Genomic DNA, 21,688 nt, shown 5'->3' with positions numbered 1-21,688 from the left:
GTTCTGTACTTGGCATTTATTTCACATACAATATTTGTATAGATTTTTCTGACATTAAGAGAAAAACATTCTTACAGCATTGTCTGAACAGTATTGTAGAGGTCAAAAGCCCACTTAGTTAAAACTCAAGATGACCTGAGAGAAGAAAGTTAAGTCCTGAATAGATTATCTAAGACAAAAAAATTGAGAATTCACAAGACAGTGGCAAAACAAGATGTCAATAACAAAAAATATGTTCCTCCCCACATAATGGTACTTGACATAGTCTGTACTTGACATAGTCTGCACTAATAAGGTGTCACGTCTGCACTAATAAGGTGTCACGTCTGCACTAATAAGGTGTCACGTCTGCACTAATAAGGTGTCACGTCTGCACTAATAAGGGGTCACGTCTGCACTAATAAGGGGTCACGTCTGCACTAATAAGGGGTCACGTCTGCACTAATAAGGGGTCACGTCTGCACTAATAAGGGGTCACGTCTGCACTAATAAGGGGTCACGTCTGCACTAATAAGGGGTCACGTCTGCACTAATAAGGGGTCACGTCTGCACTAATAAGGGGTCACGTCTGCACTAATAAGGGGTCACGTCTGCACTAATAAGGGGTCACGTCTGCATTAATAAGGGGTCACGTCTGCATTAATACCAAGTCTGCATTAATAAGGGGTCACGTCTGCACTAATAAGGGGTCACGTCTGCACTAATAAGGGGTCACGTCTGCACTAATAAGGGGTCACGTCTGCATTAATAAGGGGTCACGTCTGCATTAATACCAAGTCTGCACTAATAAGGGGTCACGTCTGCATTAATAAGGGGTCACGTCTGCATTAATAAGGGGTCACGTCTGCACTAATAAGGGGTCACGTCTGCATTAATAAGGGGTCACGTCTGCATTAATACCAAGTCTGCACTAATAAGGGGTCACGTCTGCACTAATAAGGGGTCACGTCTGCACTAATAAGGGGTCACGTCTGCACTAATAAGGGGTCACGTCTGCACTAATAAGGGGTCACGTCTGCATTAATACCAAGTCTGCATTAATAAGGGGTCACGTTTGCACTAATAAGGGGTCACGTCTGCACTAATAAGGGGTCACGTCTGCACTAATAAGGGGTCACGTCTGCACTAATAAGGGGTCACGTCTGCACTAATACCAAGTCTGCATTAATAAGGGGTCACGTCTGCACTAATAAGGGGTCACGTCTGCACTAATAAGGGGTCACGTCTGCACTAATAAGGGGTCACGTCTGCACTAATACCAAGTCTGCATTAATAAGGGGTCACGTCTGCACTAATAAGGGGTCACGTCTGCACTAATAAGGGGTCACGTCTGCATTAATACCAAGTCTGCATTAATAAGGGGTCACGTCTGCACTAATAAGGCGTCACGTCTGCACTAATAAGGGGTCAAGTCTGCACTAATAAGGGGTCATGTCAGCATTGACAATCCTAGTGAGGCACTAGTCACCCTGTATATCGATTTTTTTGCGTAATGCACTTAAAATGATGCTGTGGACATTAAACAGGTATCTGGATGGCACTGTTCCCCCAACCCAATAACAGTTCGGCGGTATGTTCAGAACACCTAGCTACACACCCAAACCAAAGCTCGAACAGTAAAGCCCTCATCACTGCTTCATTCATTCCTCAACCAAAACATCCCAGTTATAATGGACACCAAACAACACCCAATGAGTCACATTTAAAATGCTGTGGAACAGGAATCCAGCAAACCTTTTACTGGAGAAAAAAAAAAAGATTGTCCTTTACAAAATAAACTGATGCATATTATAAAACAATACTGCAAAAACAATTGAAATGCTATTTTAAAAAAGGTCCTAGAGAGTATTGTCCACCTTGGTCCCGAGCAGCAGAGCGGTAGAGCAGGGTGAGGTGAGACCCCTCTTGTCCTCTTCACACAACAAGCTGTGCCTGAGTTAGTGAGTCTACAAACTGAGGACACAGACACAGCAGTGATCTCTCCTCAGAACAGTCCCACCATGTGATCGATCTGTCTCATGTACACACTCTTCAAAGGCAGGGAGTACCTGGGCTCTTCAGAGACCCTGTCACACTGAAGAAAGGAAGCAGAGGAGATGATGATGATGATGATTTGTACAAAAAATAAAACATAAGTTGTTGATAGATGACCTAACTCCGCATATTTCAAATATGTTTGTGCTTATTTAGCAGAAAGAAATGTACGTCATTCATTACTGTATATTTTAAGCTGCAGTATTTGATAATGCAGGCAGTGTCAGGGTAATATATATTTATATATCAGAGGTCATTACATTGCTATTGTTGATAGAAAATGACCCGTTGGAGGTCTCCTGGTCTGTCACCACTCTCTCCTCACAGGGGAACAGGTCATTCCACTGCTTCTCCCGGAAGCGCGCATCAATAGGTACCACATGGCCCTCTGTGGTGAAGATATACTTGTTCTCTGATTTGTGCAAGGGGTTGTCTTCATCAAACAGCTGGAAGGAGAATGTCCCAGGATTAACTAGAATGACAGGTTCTATTAGCTCAGAAAAAGCTGTTCCAGTTTCTGACCAACATACAGTACAGGTACATACCATGTAAAGGTATTTTCAGACAGTACAAGTACTAAACAGCTCAGGCTAATGTTCCTATTGATCCAGTAAGGCCAGAAGGCTAGTTTATTTTTATTGGCATGTAACTGATATGAATGTTGTATTGTCCATTTTTTTTCTACTGTATTTAATTGGCACTTTAAACGTGTATATGATACTGCAACAATTTCCCCATGGGGACAAAGTCAGTAAAGTAAAGTACATACCAGGTAAAGGTATTTGCAGGTCTCGCTGAGAAAAAAGCTCTCCATGCGATCCTCTTTGGACTTGTCCACCATGTGGTGAAGAGTGGCATACCCACACCTGTCATATCCACACATCAGTTTAGGGAACAGTAGAAACAGACTTCCTCTCTAAAAGTAAGTGTTTTTCAACTACCCGACTTATACCAGACTTTGTCCTTTTTTTCCAGGCTCTCGAGGATGTCCAGTCCTACATGCAAATACAAAGGATGTTTGGTTGCCTGTGAGGGATAATGAAATAGCTCAACTCAAAGCAGCTCAAAACAAATACAACTAACAAACATTCTGTATCAAATGTTGTCTCCAATGCATGTGCAGCACTGGTACCTGGTAGAGGAGATAGGTGGACTCCACCAGTTCTGGCCTCAGGGAGTAGAAGAGCACATCAGGCGCCTGTAGCTGCCAGTTGTACCTCTCCGACAGGGCCCCGAAGCGCTTCCAGATGGCGTAGTAGAAGGCATGCGTGCAAATGGCCTCCTCAACACCACCATTCAACACCTGAGGTAGTCAGGCACGGGGTCAGAGCACAGACACGGGGAAAACATCATAAACAGTAGTAACACTGTCAGGTTGAACATACACCAAGGTATTCTACTGAACAACATTTATTGGGACATTGTAGGTTGAGGACATATGCAGGGTTTGTACTGCTCCCCATTCCCAGAGAGAGAGAGGTGTCTACCAGGAGGCCAGGGAAGAAGGCTTGCAGGGAGTCGATCCAGGTGTTTATGATCTGGCCGTTGAACATGTTCACATTGACGTAGAGTGGAGGGTCCCCTTCTCCCTCATTACATGACTCCCTCCTGCAGGTCAATATCAACACACACACACATTACCTTTACAGAATGTAGATCACTAAACAACATGCCGCCACATTACTAATATAACCTCAAATATGGCCAATCATTCAACACACAACCATTAGAACACTATGTATCCACACAAACACACCCTCATCAAGTCAATTCAAGCACAGGACTGACCCCATTCTCAGGTGGTTCTGGATGCTCTCATAAGAAGCTTGGAACATCCGCTAGTCCTCTCTCTCTCCAAACAGGATGTAAGACTTAAGCAGGTACTCTAGGAACGAGTCGATCCCTGCTCCCAGGCCACTTTGCATGCCAACCCATTGTCCCGTTTGAATGTTCCCCACGTTCCCTGAGAGTTGACGAGAAGAGGTAACCATGTGAGATACAACAAGAGAGAAAGATGCAGCTACACATGAGCAAACATCTACATACAAACTACAAAGATGATCTCTACTCACCTAGCAAGCCTGTCTCGTTGCTCCTCAGGTTCCACAGGGCTGGGACAGCCCGTCTTGCCACCCACTCAAACGTGGAGTCACCAATCAGACGGCTCAGAATGCCAAACTCCACCATCAGGGAGCCAGCCCCAGATGTGCAAGTCTCATTGATGCTGTCTGGAGAGACACCACTCTTCAGGTTCACCTGAGGAAATGAAGTGACAGGGTAATCAGTCACTGAAGAACATTACAGTTATTTACAGTACGGCATAGTTGTGCTCGTTATATATATATATATATATACACACACACACATTGTGTAAACAACAGGTGAAGTAAATGTCAAGACTGATAGTGGACCTCTGTTGTTGTTTAATGGTCTTAGATCTACCTCCACCTGTCTAGTATTTCCCCGGTAGGCAAAGCCAGGTCAAATCGTTAAGAACCCAGGACAGACCAGGCCATTAACCATGCAGCTCTCCTCTCACCCTGGGGTGGGGGATGCCTGTGCTGGTGTTCTCGAAGGCTGGCAGCAAGCGGACTGCCAGGTCGTGGGCCAGGTGTAGTAGCTCATTGTCATAATCGTCCATGCCCACGTCACCGAAGGGATGCTTGGAGTCAGTCAGGAGGATGTGAGCAGAGATGAGACTACCCAGGATCCTGGAGGGACAAAGAATGAACGAATGAGACAACCATCAAGAGAAGTCAGAAGGCAGTCCTTGTTTAAACATTAAGGTAGCTAGGATTCAGAGATAGGAGCAGAGTTCAATGCATCTACCACTAGATTAGAGGTACCATTACCCTACTTTAAACAATATAAACAAACACCCCTCCCTCCCTCCACCACCACAGCACCTGCAATTTTTTTGTTTTCTTTGCACCTTGGAAAGATTACGAAAAGGTACTTGTGGTTTACTGAAATGTGAGCTGCAACTCCACCGTGGTTGTAAAGCTGTTTGCTACATCTTTACATCTGGAACTTGAACCTGAGCTAACAAAAAAAGTTCTAGTCAATACAAATATTACATTTATACCTGATGTTAGCCTCAAACACTTGCAGTGTCGAAAGATACCGTGTCTATCACCAACTTCACAGCTCTACGGAACTATGACACATTCCCCAGCACCTGGAGCGAGAAACTTTACCAGGATAATTGAAAAACTTCCTAAACCATTTGAATACCATTATCCTAAAAGCTGACACAAATGAAACAGGAATAGAAAATACAGCTGCTTACCAGTAGTGTGTCTAGGGTGTCAATTAATAGTTTCCCAAGACATCATTGATGTTGATGTTTGATCTGAAACAACAGTAGTGAAACATGTAAAATAATAATAATAATTGAGGGTATGCACATGTAGGCAATAATGCAAACACCATGGTGGGAATTGTGGGACCACATTCAACTTGATCACAAGCTGAACAAGTTAAATGGATTGACCCTGTTTCAGCTTGAGAGAAATTAAGTTTCATCCAACTGTGCATTTTCTTTGTGCCTTTTGTTATCAGATTCAAAATAATGTCGCTCAAAGTAGAGCGGACAGAGCGGATAGAGGACAAACACATAGAATACCAGCCTTACAGTAACTGTATTTGGTTAGCTATTTACATCACCTTAACCAGATTTGATAACAAGTCATGCATGACAGACAGACGCAAATTACAATAACCGCACAGTTAACATCATTCGTCACAATGTAAATAATGAATGGACACTGGACACACACTTCAGCTAGTTGGACAGGGCAGTCTACCATCCGAATAATCAATTGCACGTGTTACCAGATTGGTTCTAGGCCTATACTCACGGGTTGAGAACGTCTCCCTTGACAGTCAATGGGATTGAGCTCATCTTCGGGAAAGGCATATTTCATGTAGTTATCGTATCCAAAGTAGAACATGCCTTTCATCTTTAACTTGAGTGTGTCCGGGAAGGAGCTATATCTCCTGTCATCTCTGTTCCGTTCAAAGAGGCTAAAGAGGTCCTGCTTTGTGCTTCTCCCTTTAAATGTAGGGGGAAGTTGAACCCCCAGCTAGGTCCCAGTCCAAACGCTAGCTATAGTAGACTACTGAAAGTCAGTCTGAGTACGACGAGACCAACCAGTATCGGCTTCCATTGCATCTTTGTTCTGGATCGGTCTTAAAATACGTAGTTCAAATCGACAATATTTGACAATATACCCAGCCCATCGGTTGTCACTAGTTGCCACAATGTAAAATGTCTATATGGTAACAATTCATGATTTCGTTAAGATATGTTCTCTTAATTAAAGGTTAGGCATAAGATTAGCAGTGTGGTTAAGGTTAAAATCGCATTTTAAAATATATGAAAGAAACAGTTTGAAACGTTCCCGGTTTTAAGGTGTGATTGGAGCTCCAGGTATGTCGTCAAGAAAGAAGGGGCAGGCGCGTTTCAGCAATTGGCTACCATGCATGTCAGTCTTGCCGTGTGTCAAGCAATATCACCTTTGCACCAATAGAAAACATCCACAGGCATTAAAAAGTAGAGGCTCAGACAAGTCGAAGAGTCAGAAAATACCCACGTCAAAACCAATCTGGAGAAATAAAAATATATATTTTTTTTTGTTTGTTTTGTTTTAACTTTCCGACATTTGTTTGCGAATCTGATGTTTTCGAGTTAAAATCATAGCCTACTACCAATAGTCTCGAACTATGATTATTGATACAAGTATTAGTCCAATGAGTGTAGTCAAATGTTGTCCTTAATTTTAATGACAAAGTTCATCTTTAAGCATAGTTTACGTTTTTTATCCACCCAGATAACATAATTACTAAATAATTCCAAAGTATTGACACCATAAATATATATTTCAAAAATGCGCCACAGAAAATATCGCAACTGAGGGTGAACAACGATAACAGTACAATGTCTAAATTAACAAGAATGCCTTTCTTGTTTCTTTCTTTCTTTCTTGAATATATAGGAGTGGTGTTTTCTCTTTGCTCAGGAAGGCACACTTTGCATGCTGTTTGCTTCAGAGATGAGATATTGCACAAGGCACTTTGAATTCTGCCACTCTCTCTCAGCTCATTGACCGCAGTAGACATAATTTCACTGAGGCAAATTACAAACAAGGCTGATAACCACACAACCAACCCACTATCTTGACCATCAGTACATTAATATAAAATATCCATATGCGCTCACATAAGTAAAAATCTTAACAGCTTGATAGTTGTACATACCTAGCTACTGAACTATTTACATAATTCATTGCTCAAAAATTTGATTTGGCAAAAAAAAGGCAAAGGCCATAAAGCAGTTTATCTCACAGTAGAACATGACAGAGACAAGAAGGGAAACCAGAAAGTCCATTTACTTTCCCAGTGACGTATATTAACATACACTATATATATATATACAAGCGTATGTGGACACCCCTTCAAATTAGTGGATTTGTCTATTTCAGCCACACCTGCTGCTGACGGGTGTATAAAATAAAGCACAGTGCCATGCAATCTCCATAGACAAACATTGGCAGTGGAATGGCATGTACTGAAGAGCTCAGTCACTTTCAACGTGGCACCGTCATAGGATGCAATCTTTCCAACAAGTCAGTTCGCCAAATTTCTCCCCTGGTCAACTGTAAGTGCTGTTATTGTGAAGTGGAAACTTCTTTGCGCAACGACGGCTCAGTGGTAAGCCACACAAGCTCACAGAACGGGACTGCCGCCTGTACTCAGTTGCAACACTCACTACCGAGTTCCAAACTGCCTCTGGAAGCAACATCGGCACAAGAACTGTTCGTCAGGAGCTTCATGAAATGGGTTTCCCATGGCCGAGCAGCCGCACACAAGCCTAAGATCATCATGCACAATGCCAAGCGTCAGCTGGAGTGGTGTAAAGCTCGCCACTATTGGACAATGAAGCAGTTGAAACGCGTTCTCTCAAGTGATGAATCACGCTTCATCATCTGGCAGTCTGACGGACAAATCTAGGTTTGGCGGATGCCAGGAAAGCGCTACCTGCCCGAATGCATAATGCCAACTGTAAAGTTTGGTGGAGGAGGACTAATGGTCTGGTGTTGTTTTTCATGGTTCAAGCTAGGCCCCTTAGTTCCAGTGAAGGGAAATCTTAACGCTACAACATACAATGACATTCTAGATAATTTTGTGCTTCCAACTTTGTGGCAACAGTTTTGGGAAGGCCCTTCCCTGTTTTAGCATGACAATGACCCCGTGCACAAAGTGAGGTCCATACAGAAATGGTTTGTCGAGATCGGCGTGGAAGAACTTGACTGGCTTGCACAGAGCCCTGACCTCAACCCCATCAAACACATTTTTTGATGAATAGGACAGCCGACTGCGAGCCAGGCCTAGGAGGGACCAACTCCATATTAATGCCCATGATTTTGGAATGAGATGTTCAACGAGCAGGTGTCCACATACTTTTGGTCATGTAGTGTGTCTTATTTTCCCTATAGCTTCACACAGGACTGTCTGGAGAACATGTATAATGATGAGGCCCCAGTCAGTGGCTAAACAACCCACCCTGAGGGTGTAGGATCGCTACACTAGAGTTATAAACAGGACTTACAGGTGTGGGAAACGCCTGTTGTTCAGCCGATAGAATGAAAAGGGCTGACAGACTAAACCTCTCTCCGTTCAAGAGACTGAAGTAGCACCTCATGGCAGAGGTGTAATGCCCATTCTGTGACTCATGGGATGTGGTATTTGGCATTGACCAGGGGCTACCATCTTTTAGTAGTGCAGAGGTATGGGGGTTTGTGGGGGAGAATCATTGGATAAAATTAGAACAACAGGGAGGAACGGGCAGGGGGCACAGTGCAGCATCGGAGTTGGTGGGAACACTGTACATGTGTGAACAGAGAGTGAACAGGGTGTGGCATGAGGGTAACATGGAAGATGGCGCTGGGAGGACAGAGTTCCTGTACTTTCAGCTTCTCCCAGATTTTGATTGTTGGATGAGCCACTGCAGTGTGATATCTGGAAGGCAGGAGACGCATGGGGGTCAGTGTGAGACAGGAGAGACAGCAGGTGAAACACGAGACGCCTACAGTGGTTGGGTAAGTATGATTCGGAATACACAAGTTTATATATGTAGCCACTTTGGGTGCACCATGTTATTGTTCATTTGTTTCCTCTCCTCCAGCCTTCCACTCAGACAAGCAAACCGTTCCACCATCACCATCTTACTCACCTATGTTGTCTCTCTCTTTGCAGGAAATAGAGTAGCAGCAAATCTCTCTGTCTTGAATAGCTGCCAAGTTCCTGTAGAAAGAAAGCGGTAAAGAAAACTGATAACCTGCCATCAACTGTGATGTTGGTGTTAATATTAACTGGCCAACAGAGGGAGCTGTTTCCTTTTGAAAACCTGTATCATTTCTAAAAGCAGTAGAGTACTAGCAAGGAGTTTCTAAACCCAGAGGTGCAACATCACAAGACTTCTGGGAAATCTTGCGAAGCAGACCAGGCTGGGGTTTGAGAAGTGAAACATTCTTCCTTAGTTAATTTTCTCTAAATGTAAAGGCACAACATTCGAGCCAATGACTTAAGTAGTTAGTGCTGAGCGACTAGTGCTTTTGAGATCGGTTCGGTTTTGATTAGATTATTTTTTTAAATCACGGTTAATGTGATTGTGGGTTGAATGATGTAAAACAGAATAAAACAATCAATAAAAGTCCCATGATGGTAGTGACTGCCCATTACTGCTTATCACTTAATAACCATTGATTCACATTACTATACTTTAATAAAATATTTCAGTTGTGTATATTACAAATGTTTTATTTTATTACTTAATTCCAAGTCATCTCTATAGAGCTGCTGCCTATGCTGTCTGACAAAATGAGTATTTTGGTAGTTCTTCAAAGTAAATAGCGCTTACTTCTGAATACCAACTATCAATCACTTAGATCATGTACTTTCAGGTAAAGATACCTAGCGAAGCAACTGCTCTCTCTTTCTCCCTCTCTCCTAACGTAGCAGGCATAAAAGGAACACACAGACCAGACAAGAAGGCGCGCAATGGATTATGGTAATTGTAGTTAAAGGAGTGCCTTTGATTTGATGGCCTGTAAATGTGCTGTTTGGCACAAGACAACCTTCAAACCCGATGACGTGTTTCTGTGCATGAGCTTAGCTAGCCATCGTTGCCTACAAGCGTGATCAGGGATTTCTACTGGAGAAGCCATTTCTGCCCATCTTCATACTGTACTGTATTTGGTACAAGTGACAGAATAATGCAATGTTTCTCTATGAAAAAGGAAAACAAAGCTTATAAAAAAGGCATGCCTAGAAAGTCATAACTTCTCTTCTAAAATAAAACCATTAGGTCTTTGCTGATGTGAGATTAGTAAAAGGATAGCAGTGTTCAAAACTCCAGCAAAGTACTTCAAGAATGGTAACTAATCTTCCAAGGTAGTTATGGTCATAAGAAAAAAAAATAACAATAGAAAATGTGACTACAATATCTAACTTCTTGGGGACCTGACCAAATTCACATAGAAATGTCAGTTATAGATCTTTCATTCTCATTGAAAGCGCGTCAAAGCGGTAGATCTGTTCTATGTGCGCAATTTCAATGCTTTCTGTTTTTTAAGTTTAGTTTTTGTACACCAGCTTCAAACATCCAAAACAACATTATTTTTAGTTATTGCAAGGGTATTTCACAGCGGTTTAGATGGTACAATGATTCTCTACACAATGGACTGCTTGTTTTGTCACAAACTGAAATTATGGCAAATTATTAGAATTGTAGAAACCAGGAAATGGTGGAACGATTTCTGCATAGTGCATCTTTTAAAAAGTAATTGTGTGTGATGAATGTCTTTGTACTGCTACTATATTAGTGTATCCATCTTGAAGTGGATAAGCACAGCCAAGGACACAGCATGGAAGGAAACTGAAAAGCTGTTGTTTAAAAGTTTGCAGAAGAAACAATTGTGACATCAGTGATGCCATCACCATTTCATAAGTACCCTGTTAAACCTGAAATATTATGAGAAGCACATGATCAGAATATAGAAAGGCCCTAACTCACAATGGCAATGTTCAATATCCATCTCCAGACTTTTCAAATCGGGGAGAGGGAGGGGGCAGAATGGAAATAAGTCTGACTTTGTGATATCCCCATCACTTTTTAAAATGTATGTACAGTGTGTATACATGTGTTGGCAATAAAAATCAATCAAGGCACAATAAGAGAGGGACTCCTCCTCCGTCATTTAGTTAGAATGAGTATACTCAACTTTAAAAAAGGGGGTGTAGAGTTGATTCACACTACCTCAGCTAAGATGCATAGATGTTGTGTGATTACTTCTGTGGGTTTACTACTAGGAAACACCTCATCTTTTCTCTTCATACTCACATGTTTTCAATGAGCTGCTTCTCGTCTAGCGCACTGGGGATATCTCTTTTGTTGCCAAGAACCAAAATCTAAAAAGCCAAACCACAGTTTAGCTCATGTGGCAGAAATGCTTGCTGATCATATTAAGAAACTCTGTCATTTACATGAATTCATTCAATTCAGCAGTTTCTGAAGTGTAGGCTTACTTACAGGAATTCCTTGCAACTGAGGCTTGTCTAACAAATTGTGCAGCTCATTCCTGGAAGCCTCCACCTTCTCACGGTCAGCTGCATCCACCATGTATCTAAAGAAATCAAATATTTTAAAGACATGGCACAAGTTGACAAACGCATAAAAAATAATGTTATGTATACTTTAAAGAATTGGACGTGCTCAAAACATACCCAACTCAATGTTCGACCATTGACTGGTATTCACTGAACGTGTCTCTTAAGACAAACAGAACAATCAACAGTCCTGTACTCTTCGTGAATATAAATTGTGCCCATGCAGACTGACAAATGGACAAACTCAGATACTCACACAATTGCGTTAACTCCCCGACAGTAACGTTCCCACATGCTCCTGAACCTCGGCTGCCCTCCTATATCCCAGATCTGGAAAAGCAGAGGTCACACATTTTTTCAATCATGCAGTAGGTATAGATTGCCACTGTGAAACATTACAGTAGCCTACATACTGTAGTGACTGAAGACCTACCTTGATGTTAACGTTGCCTTTTTTGATCTTCCTCATGTTGAATCCAACTGTAGGGATCATGTCTTCACTAAAATGCCCAGACTGAACAAGAAGAGAAAAGACCATTGATCACTTTTGAGTGATTGTATAAGCTGAGCTGACATGGAACTGACATGGAACAAGCTGAGCTGACATGGAACTGACATGGAACAAGCTGAGCTGACATGGAACTGACATGGAACAAGCTGAGCTGACATGGAACTGACATGGAACAAGCTGAGCTGACATGGAACTGACATGGAACAAGCTGAGCTGACATGGAACTGACATGGAACAAGCTGAGCTGACATGGAACTGACATGGAACAAGCTGAGCTGACATGGAACTGACATGGAACAAGCTGAGCTGACATGGAATAAACATGGCAAAGCTAGGTCAAAGTGTTCCTAATTCTAACATGTCCTCTGGAATTGCCACCTGTATACAAGGCCTAACTAAAATGGTATACCAGAGACATAAACCTAATTGTCGTGGCTGGGTTGCGTTTGTAAATTCACACTGGCTATCTACTCAGATTTGACAGCACTCGTCTGAGTGTGCGAAATAAATGATGAATTTACGAATGCCCAACACCCGATGAATAAGACCGATTCAACGTCTGCAAAAAAAAGTTATTCAATTGTTGCCAGCAGCAGTTAGGTCACCAACGGTCTAGATAACCAGCTCTGCTAGGGTGAGTAAAATGGTCAGAGTGAGGTGTTCTCTCATTTGTGTCTGCCAGTAGCTAGCGAACTCGGCCAGAGCGTCCAGTGTGCTCTGAACGCTGTGAGAGCGAAACACTCTGAATTTACTAACAGACAATCTGACAACGCTCAGAATTTACAAATGACCTGGAGCGCACTCTGGAACACACCCCATATTTTGCACAATTCCTGTTGTAAAAAAAACTGCTCAACTGCTAAAAGTTTAGTGGTATTTGCACAAGTGCCTCCATTATGTACACTTTTTTGACAGAAATTCTTTCAAAATAATGTTAATTTATTCATTTCTAAGGCTTGTAAGGGGTCACAACCACTAGAGGAAATATGTTTGGAATGTAGACAAGTTTCAGATTTTAAAGGAGACAATTTGTGCAGGGAGGCAGAGGGAATTTAAAGGTCCAATGCAGACATTTTTAACGCATTACATCATTTCTGGGTAACAATTAAGTACTTTACTTGTGATTAAAACATTTAAATAAATAAATGGATTTTTAGCAATTTCTTAAGCAAGAATTGTGCTAGGACTGACTGGGAGTGGTCTAAGTGGGGAGGGGAAAACTGAAAAATAGCTGTTATTGGCAAATCAACTTTGTATTTGTCACATGTATCTTAAACAACAGGTGTAGCCTAACAGTAACATTTTTACTTACGGGTCCTTTTCCAACAATGCAGAATTAAAGATAAAAAATAAAATCTAGAAATAGTGACATGAGGAATAGTGAGTAACCAATAACAATTACAAGAGGTTTGGCAGAGAGGTTTGGAAGTCTTATTGGTCTTATTGGCCAAAACTCCATCCCACCAAAACAGGCTGACATTTCAGGTGGTCTTTCAAACAGCTCTTACACTAAAAAGGCCATTTTCATAATTTTCACAATATTATTCCAACCGCAGTGTGGAAATATAAAACACAGAAATATCACATTTTTGAATGCACTGGGCCTTTAAAAGAGCAATGCGAATGGTGTCTTTTTAGCCAACCCTAAATCCTAGACTACACTCTCGATGACAGGACAGAGAAACAATTGAAGTAATTCTGCAGTCAACTGTCTTTGCCCTTTACTTGAACCCAAACAGTCTCTGAGCAAGACATATGCTTTGTCTGCCGCACATTAGTAACCAGATGACTTGATTAGTCACCTGACCAGGCCAAAGTAGAAGTGAGTTCAGTGGTCTCGTGAGTGAAGCCTGGCTGGAAACACCACCACCCTAACATATTACAACTAGCCACATGGGCACCTCCCCATCAACGACATGCATCTCATTCACTACAACACTGACTGACTCAGAATAAGTCCGTAGTGTTACTCTCTCTACATCCTATAAGAAATACCTGGAATTATAGGCTACCTGGAAAAGTTTAGGTATCAAATCGTGAACAATTTCTCATTCATCTTTATTATGTTGTTAGATACAGTAGAAACAATGACTGGGTGTTTTGAGGCAAGAATGCTGCTGAAGGGAATCAGAGCACAGAATGGAGTGATAAATCATGTGTTTATGTGTTTGATACCACTCTGTTCCAGCCATTATTGTGAGCCGTCCTCCCCTCAGCAGCCTCCACTGCATAGGTCTTCAAGTTCATCTCATTCTGTTCTGTTGGAACTGTTCTGGTCAGCTAGCGTCTTTCTGTCTTTGATCTTGCACATCCAAACCGCTGTGATGTCAAGAGGAAAGGATCACGATTTCCAAGGCCTAATAATCAGCTTTTGAGAAACCCTAGTTGTAACACTAATGACAAAATGATTGTATAAGAGACCCTGGCCTGATTGTTTAGCCAACGCAACTAGCTGAAAATCAAATTTATTGGTCGGGTATACAGTTTAGTGGGTGTTAGCTGTGAGTCATTGAGAGTGAAGACTGTGGGAGAATCTGAACTGCATTCTCCTCGGCACCTTCTCAAAACCCATTGAAGGAGAAAGCCAAAGGTTCCTCCCCTCTGACCTTCTCCTCCAATGGGTTTTGAGAAGGTGAGGAGCGAGGACGTGAGCAGTAGGGCTGTGACGGTACCAGCATAACAAATGTTTTTTCCATGCCAAAAATTAAAACACAAGGCAGACCAAATTCTTTGGTCCTTTGAAAACCTGCTATATGCTAAATATTGTGTGCTATAGCTTGGAAAATAAAATGTGACTCTGGATGACAACATAATGATGCTTGAGAATGCCAAGAGTGTGAAAAGCTGTCATTAAGGCAAAGGGTGGCTACTTTGAAGAAACTAAAACAGGTTTAAAACTTTTTTAGTTACTACATGATTCCATGTGTTATTTCATAGTGTTGATGTCGTCACTATTATTCTACAATGTAGAAAATAGTAAAAATATAAAACCCTTGAATGAGTAGGTTTGTGTGTATGTATATACACATACAGTACCAGTCAAAAGTTTGGTCACACCTACTCATTCAAGGGTTTTTCTTTATTAGGTTGGAATAATACTGTGAAATTGTGAATATTATGATAATGCCCTTTTAGTGTAAGAGATTGAAGACAGCCGGAAATGTCAGCCTGTTTTAGTAGGAGGGAGTTTTAGCCTTCCATGGTGACATCATCATGCGGTAAATGAGTTAATAAACCAATAAAAGAGTTCCAAACCTCTCTGCCAATAACAGCACATTTTCAGTTTTCCCCTCCCCACTCAAACCAATCCCAGATAGTCCTTGCAACCTTCTTGCTGGAGAAATAGCTTTTTTCAATAACAGTTTTTTTTTATAGCCCAGCCTAAATGTCCACCAGAGGGCATTATTCCTGAAGTTTGGCTCGTTCATAAAACATCCACCAATTAAGCTGCAAAGGCGTCAGTTTCTTCCTTAAACCGATCAAATTGGCACTCCTCCCCAAAAATTGACCAATTTGCAAATTCTTAATAAAAAAAATGTTCCACCACCATGCTAGAGTGGCTAATACTACTTCTGGAATAAATTACCAAACTATAAAACTAGATAACCAGCTATGGGTAACTGTAGCTAGCTACATGACAGGAGTGCTAACTAGATACATTAGCTTACTATGTACATTAATAGCTTTAGGTTGGTTGTTTTTAAGGTCAACATCAAGATTTCCACCAAGGTCGTTACCTCTCTTATCATCCCTCTTCCTCACATTGGAATAGGACATTTAAGGTACACTCGGACGTGACGATGCAAAACGTCATTCTAGGGCCGAGGGTTGTCTACTTTGGCTGCGTTTCAAACTCATAGAAGACACACTCTCGTCCACTTACCCTCGCCTTATGCCCTTGGGGGAATCCCCGCAGCCATATTGTTCGTCGGTCCAAATGATTAGCCAAGCAAGGGACGTTTGCCACACAAGCCCTTGCGAGTGTACAATTACGTTCACTACTGGGCTTGAAACGCACAGTAATTCAATTCGCGATGATTGTACATCCGCCAAAACATAAAACGTCAATATAGAGTCAACATACACGTACGTGTAAGTAAAAAACAAATGTAAATAAGTTATACATTGTGCTACTAATGCACATGACGGTAATTATGTTTTTGTTCGGTTAGCTTTTGGGAATTGTACAAATAAAACATCCTTCAGAAGTTCCAGGTAGGCAGGCTAACATTATTTAGATAATTAATTTGCTAGCTATCATACAGTAGGCATATATTAATAATTATATTTAATGTAAGTAGACATACAATCAAAATTCACTATCGCATTTAAGGCACCCACAAGCTACCGGTGGCTGAAAAGACAATCTCGGGATGAACAAGTGACGAATTTCCGGGCAAGGGAAGTCCATTTAAAAATCATTCCTTCCTCCCTATTTTTTTTAATTGTTAACAACAAATCAATACAGAAAGTACATGAGGGAACACAGGAATATATAGATTATATACAATGGACAATCGAGCTAGGGGGTACAATATCACATAATTACACAAGGACCTTAAGGGACATACATAAAGTTACAATTCTAACAGCTTTTTTGTTAGTAGAGTATTTAAAATACAGTTCAATTTATTTTTGTAGGGAAAGAAAATGTGTTTTTTTGTTTGTAAATTTACATTTGTGTATATGAAATTTGGCCAAAAGAATAATGAAATGAATTACATAAAAATGTTTCAGCTTATTTCTATCGTATGTAAAGAATCCAAGCAGTACATCTCTCCACAATAGTGTAAAATCTTCATAAATGTGTTAAATTATAAATCTACTGATGTCTTGCCACAGTTTTCTTACATGAATACAATGCCAAAAAAAGATGACCACCCAGAAACAGTGTTGCGTCACAAAAGGAGCAATTTGAGTTGATGTTTTCCTTAAACTTCTTCATTTAGTGGTTGGCAGGATAATATTTATGAATAATTTTCAAAACTTCCTTAATTTTGTTAACAAGTGTGTGTGGCAACATCCAAACTTTTTTCCAACAGATATTATCAATAAATCCATTTCAATAAGGCATGACATAAATAGATACAACATCCTGCTGAAACAAGGTTTGTATCGCTCTGTTGTTGAATGGACCAAAAGAGAAACAAATCTTTCCTACTGATGAGTCAACAGGGTCAATAGAAGGTAGGCTCTGAGGGTCAGGTCTTGACATGTTCCTGAATAACAGAGCAACACCTGAGGGAATGGCATCTAAAACAATTGCAAAATCTTCAGGTGTTACAGGGACCTTGTAAAGTGATAAGAATTCCTTATAACTGAGTAAAAGACCCTCTGCATTTACCAGTTGGCTCACCAATAGGACATAATTTCGGAATCAATATTCTAAAAACAAAGAAGTATTTTTATACAATATATCCCGATTATTCCATGTATAATATCTGTGTGGAGAAAATTTGTGTTTATAAATTAAGGACCATGACAAGAAAACCTGCCGATGAAAAGCAGAAAGTTTCACTGGAATTTTGTCAATATTATAATTGCAAAAAAACATGAAGTTAAGGTCACCAAAATTAGAGAAGACATGATGAGGAATAAAATTCTAGATAGAAGTGAGTCGTCTTAGGAATTGTTTTATCCAATTGATCTTAAAAGTATTATTTAAAGTAGTAAAGTCGAGAAAATTCAGTCCACCATTCATAAGTGTTCATCACAACAGTTTTCCTAATGTAACGGGTACGGTTTCTCCAAAGAAAGTTGAAAAGCATCTGGTCTATCTCCTTGCTTATTTTACTGTCAAGATATAAAGATAGAGCGCCATATGTTAGTCTAGAGATACCTTCAGCCTTTGTTATTAGGACTCTACCTTTTAAAGATAAGTCCCTCTGTAGCCATTGATTTAGCTTCTTCTGGGTATTTTTAATAAGAGGGTTAAAATGTAGTAAGCCTCTAGACTTTTGATCCTTTGTAATGGTTATGCCTAAATATGTAAGTTCTTCTTTTACTGGAATACCATAATATGAAGGTGTCACACAATCTTTGACAGCTATGAGTTCATATTTATTAATGTTAAGATATAGACCAGATGCTTTGGAAAAGGATTGTATCACATTGATCGATATGGGAATTTGGTTAGCGTATTTCAGAAAAAGTGTAGTACCATCAGCCAGCTGGCTTATAATAATTTCTTTACCAGCTATGGAAATACCTTACATGACTATTATTTAAAGAATTTGCAAGAAGTTGGGTGATTAATAAAAACAGATACTGGGAGATAGGAATTAGGCAAGGTTGTCCTCTCTTTAACTCAAATCTAGGTGAGGTGCCATATTTCAATTTGATAGAGCTGTTACCATTTGCATAGTCTTAATAGCCTTACAGAAAAAATCCCCAAAGCCAAGTCTCTCAAGGGAGTGGAAGAGAAACTGATGCTCTACTGTGTCAAATGCTTTATAAAAATCTAAAAATAATATGAAGCTATCCTCGGTTATTAGGTATGAGTAGTCAAGTATGTCTAATACTAGTCTGACATTGTTAGAAATATGTCTGTTCCTCATGAAGCCAGACTGTGTTTCATCAATGATTGCATCCAGGACTTCTTTAAATATTTTTGCAAGTAGTAAGGCTAATATGTTATAGTCATTATTAAGAAGACAAATTGGACACCAGTTATCGATGAGCAGCACTTCTTTATTAGTAGGTATCAGTGTTATTAACCCCTGACTCATTGTAGGAGGGAGAACATTGTTTTTAATATTCTCTAAAAAATACTTCAAATAGGAAGGGAGCTACTTATTCAGAAAATAATTTGTAAAATTATGATGTAATTCCATCAACACTTGGTGATGTATTGTTCTTTAGATGTTTGATAGACTCTAATCTCTTCAACTTTGATGGGTTCATCACACTGTTTAGAATCTATATCACTGAGAGTGAACATTATTCAGTGAGTTAAAAAAAAACATATCTGTGGATTCCTGACAAAAAAATTGCTACAGTATTTAGCGATTAATTTTTGGTCATCTGTAATAACACCATCAATGTTAAATTTATGGATAGTGTTATTTTTAGAGTGACATTTCTCAAGTCTAAAGAAATAGGATGAATTCTGTTCTCCCTCCTCAACCCATTTTTTCCTAGATCTAATAAAGGCTCCTTCTGCTTTTAATCTATATATATTATCCAGTTTATTTTGTAACTCAATTAGTTCCATCTTCCCCTCCCGCCGAGAGGCCGGCTGGGGACCACTGAGAAAGGGAAGTTATCTTAATGATCACCTTTTCCTCCTCAGCTCTTCTGGTCTTAGTAAGATTACTACCATATTTTCTAAGGTATTTGGACACCTCAAATTTAAAGAGCTCCCAGTTCTTGCAATAAGATCTTTCTTCACAAGCCCTTTCCCAAAAGTGTAATAGCAGATCTTTAACCTCAAATTTAACTATATCATTATTTAATAATGAGCTATTTAGCTTCCAGTAGGATGCTCTGCCAAGGTTAGTATCAGGGGTAAATATTTTGATATCAATGTAAATAGCCCTATGGTCTGTGAGGGGAGTAGTACAAATATTTGTAGTAACACACTCGCCATCAATGCATTTGGATATAAGCCAAAAATCTATTCTAAGGTCCTTGTGTAATTGTAATGTGATATTGTACCACCTAGCTCGATTGTCCATTGTTTGTAATCTATGTGTGCTTGTGTTCCCTCGTGTGCTTTATGTATTGATTTGTTGTTAATAAAAAAAATATATAAAAACAAAACAAAAAAACTTAAAGATGTGTGAACATGCCAGGTATAGCTAGCTAATAAAGAGCTACGTTAATTATTATCCTGTAGTACTGCATTTAATTATTTTGTACAAAGTGTGCAAAACAAAACAACTTGTATGTTGACTTCTCCATTGCTGACGTTTTTTTAGCGGATGTACAATCGTCGCGATTTGAATTATGGGGAGTTTCAGGCCCCGGAGTACACATAATTATTCACTCGCAAAACCCAATGAAAACTAGGGCCTTACATTGCAGACTTCCCTTGCTTGGCTAATCATTTGGACCGGATTCCCCCAAAGGCATGTGGTAGAGGGTGTATTTTAAGTGTTTGGAAAGCAGCCACGGTGGAAAAGTTTATTTACCACGTTTTTTTTTTTTTAATCAGCACGGCATTATTTTATGAACGAGCTGGTCACTGGGGGGCACGAGTGTATCACCAGCTGGGTAGATGACATTTGGACGTCAAAAGACATGACTACATTAATAATATCGCCCTATTGTGGGCATTAAGGCTGTTGCTTGGCCTGTTGTAGCTAGTTAAAAAGGGAAATTGGCTAATTAGCTAGTTAATCCAGATGTTTTAGGAATAAACCTTGACTAGCGAGCAAAATAATAGTTAGCCAAATTCCCAAAAAGTGGGTGAACAGTCTGATTATATTGCCATCAAACCACAAATAAAGACCTCTAACTAGCAGTAGATAGCTAGTTTGGAAGGTTAGCCGCGAAGTATGACTTGTGCTATTGTACGTTAACGTAGCTGCCTGACTTTGCAGAAGACAATTGTCGGATAGGCTAGTCAATCAATAATATAGATAGCAGAGGGACGATACTAAATCGATATTGCTGAAGTCGCTAACTTAGCCAGTTAGTGTTTACGTAACTAGAAAGCTACTATAACTAGCTGCTAACATTAGCTAACAGCAAAATAAAAACTTACAGCTATAACGTTAACAAATGTGGTTTTCCCCGAGTGTTGAAGTCCAACCAGAGTCAACTCCATCTCCTCTTTCCAAAAGAGGGACTTGAACCAGTCCAAAAGCCGGTTTATGAGTGCCAGCATCTTGAAATTGATATTACCACTCAACTTCGACAGAAAACGACCAGTGTTGTGGCGTTCGCACAAGTGTAGAGGAAATGCTTAGTGCTGTCATATGACTTGTGACCGCGCACAATGGACGCTTCAAGAAACGAATACTCTCTTCCTTTCTTTTGTCCCTTCATATGCGGTCACTGGGTGAATCTCAATTATATTCTCGTCGCGTCCTCAGTATTCCCTCCTTCTCAAAACCCATTGGATGAGAAAGCCAGAAGTCCCGCCTTCTGACATTATCCTCAAATGGGTTTAGGAGGCAAGGAGAGGATGCAAGGAAGAAATTGAGATTCTCCCACTGTTCTACTTCTGTCCAGGGTCCACTCTTCCTTCCTTGCGCCCTTTACTATGCTCAATTTTGATAGTTTCTTTCTATCCTTTGACATTGATTGCATTGATTTCATTTGTTCAAATCTTGTTAAAAAAAGAAAGTAATATCAGGAATTAGAAGATGCCTCTACATGTTTTTGTCATAGCTGAGAGAACAGTTAATGTTCTTATCAGTAATTTACATGAGTATTATTATTACTCTTAAGAAATAGAAAAGGAAAAAAAACAGTATTAATTGTTCAAAAAAAGTAAGAAAAGCTGTAGAAATAATAATTACTATTGAT

At 40.2% G+C, this 21,688-nt stretch overlaps 1 protein-coding gene and 1 pseudogene across 4 annotated transcripts; both read right to left on the bottom strand.

Moving 5' to 3' along the window:
• Nucleotide 1: 1 nt before the first annotated feature.
• Nucleotides 2-6,353, bottom strand: LOC110494682 (ER degradation-enhancing alpha-mannosidase-like protein 1; annotated as a pseudogene). Its single transcript, XR_016488072.1, has 12 exons — nucleotides 5,895-6,353; nucleotides 5,324-5,386; nucleotides 5,120-5,212; nucleotides 4,574-4,745; nucleotides 4,107-4,290; nucleotides 3,823-3,997; nucleotides 3,522-3,642; nucleotides 3,167-3,337; nucleotides 2,987-3,060; nucleotides 2,804-2,900; nucleotides 2,295-2,480; nucleotides 2-2,074 (listed from the first exon to the last, which is right to left on the bottom strand). The product of XR_016488072.1 is annotated as an ER degradation-enhancing alpha-mannosidase-like protein 1 (transcript).
• Nucleotides 5,339-21,227, bottom strand: LOC110494679 (ADP-ribosylation factor-like protein 8B-A). 3 transcript variants are annotated; one of them, XM_090206283.1, is made up of 8 exons: nucleotides 20,922-21,227; nucleotides 12,137-12,217; nucleotides 11,960-12,033; nucleotides 11,627-11,720; nucleotides 11,438-11,505; nucleotides 9,269-9,339; nucleotides 9,003-9,054; nucleotides 5,339-5,386 (listed from the first exon to the last, which is right to left on the bottom strand). In XM_090206283.1, the coding sequence occupies exons 1-7, from the start codon at nucleotides 21,042-21,044 to the stop codon at nucleotides 9,005-9,007; spliced, it is 561 nt and encodes a 186-aa protein (XP_090062409.1). In that variant the 5' UTR covers nucleotides 21,045-21,227; the 3' UTR covers nucleotides 5,339-5,386; nucleotides 9,003-9,004. The 3 variants fall into 3 exon arrangements, with proteins under 3 accessions (XP_090062409.1, XP_021425639.1, XP_090062410.1); XM_021569964.3 differs by lacking the exon at nucleotides 5,339-5,386 and having other exon boundaries at nucleotides 6,792-9,054; XM_090206284.1 differs by lacking the exons at nucleotides 5,339-5,386; nucleotides 20,922-21,227 and adding an exon at nucleotides 16,098-16,600 and having other exon boundaries at nucleotides 6,792-9,054.
• Between the last annotated feature and the right edge of the window lie 461 nt (nucleotides 21,228-21,688).

The sequence above is a fragment of the Oncorhynchus mykiss genome, chromosome 17, assembly GCF_057628025.1.
Source record: "Oncorhynchus mykiss isolate SJ-2025 chromosome 17, ASM5762802v1, whole genome shotgun sequence".
Taxonomy (NCBI): Eukaryota; Metazoa; Chordata; class Actinopteri; order Salmoniformes; family Salmonidae; genus Oncorhynchus; species Oncorhynchus mykiss.
The sequence above is the reverse complement of the archived record's forward strand: the minus strand, read 5'-3'. Positions and strand labels throughout refer to the sequence as shown.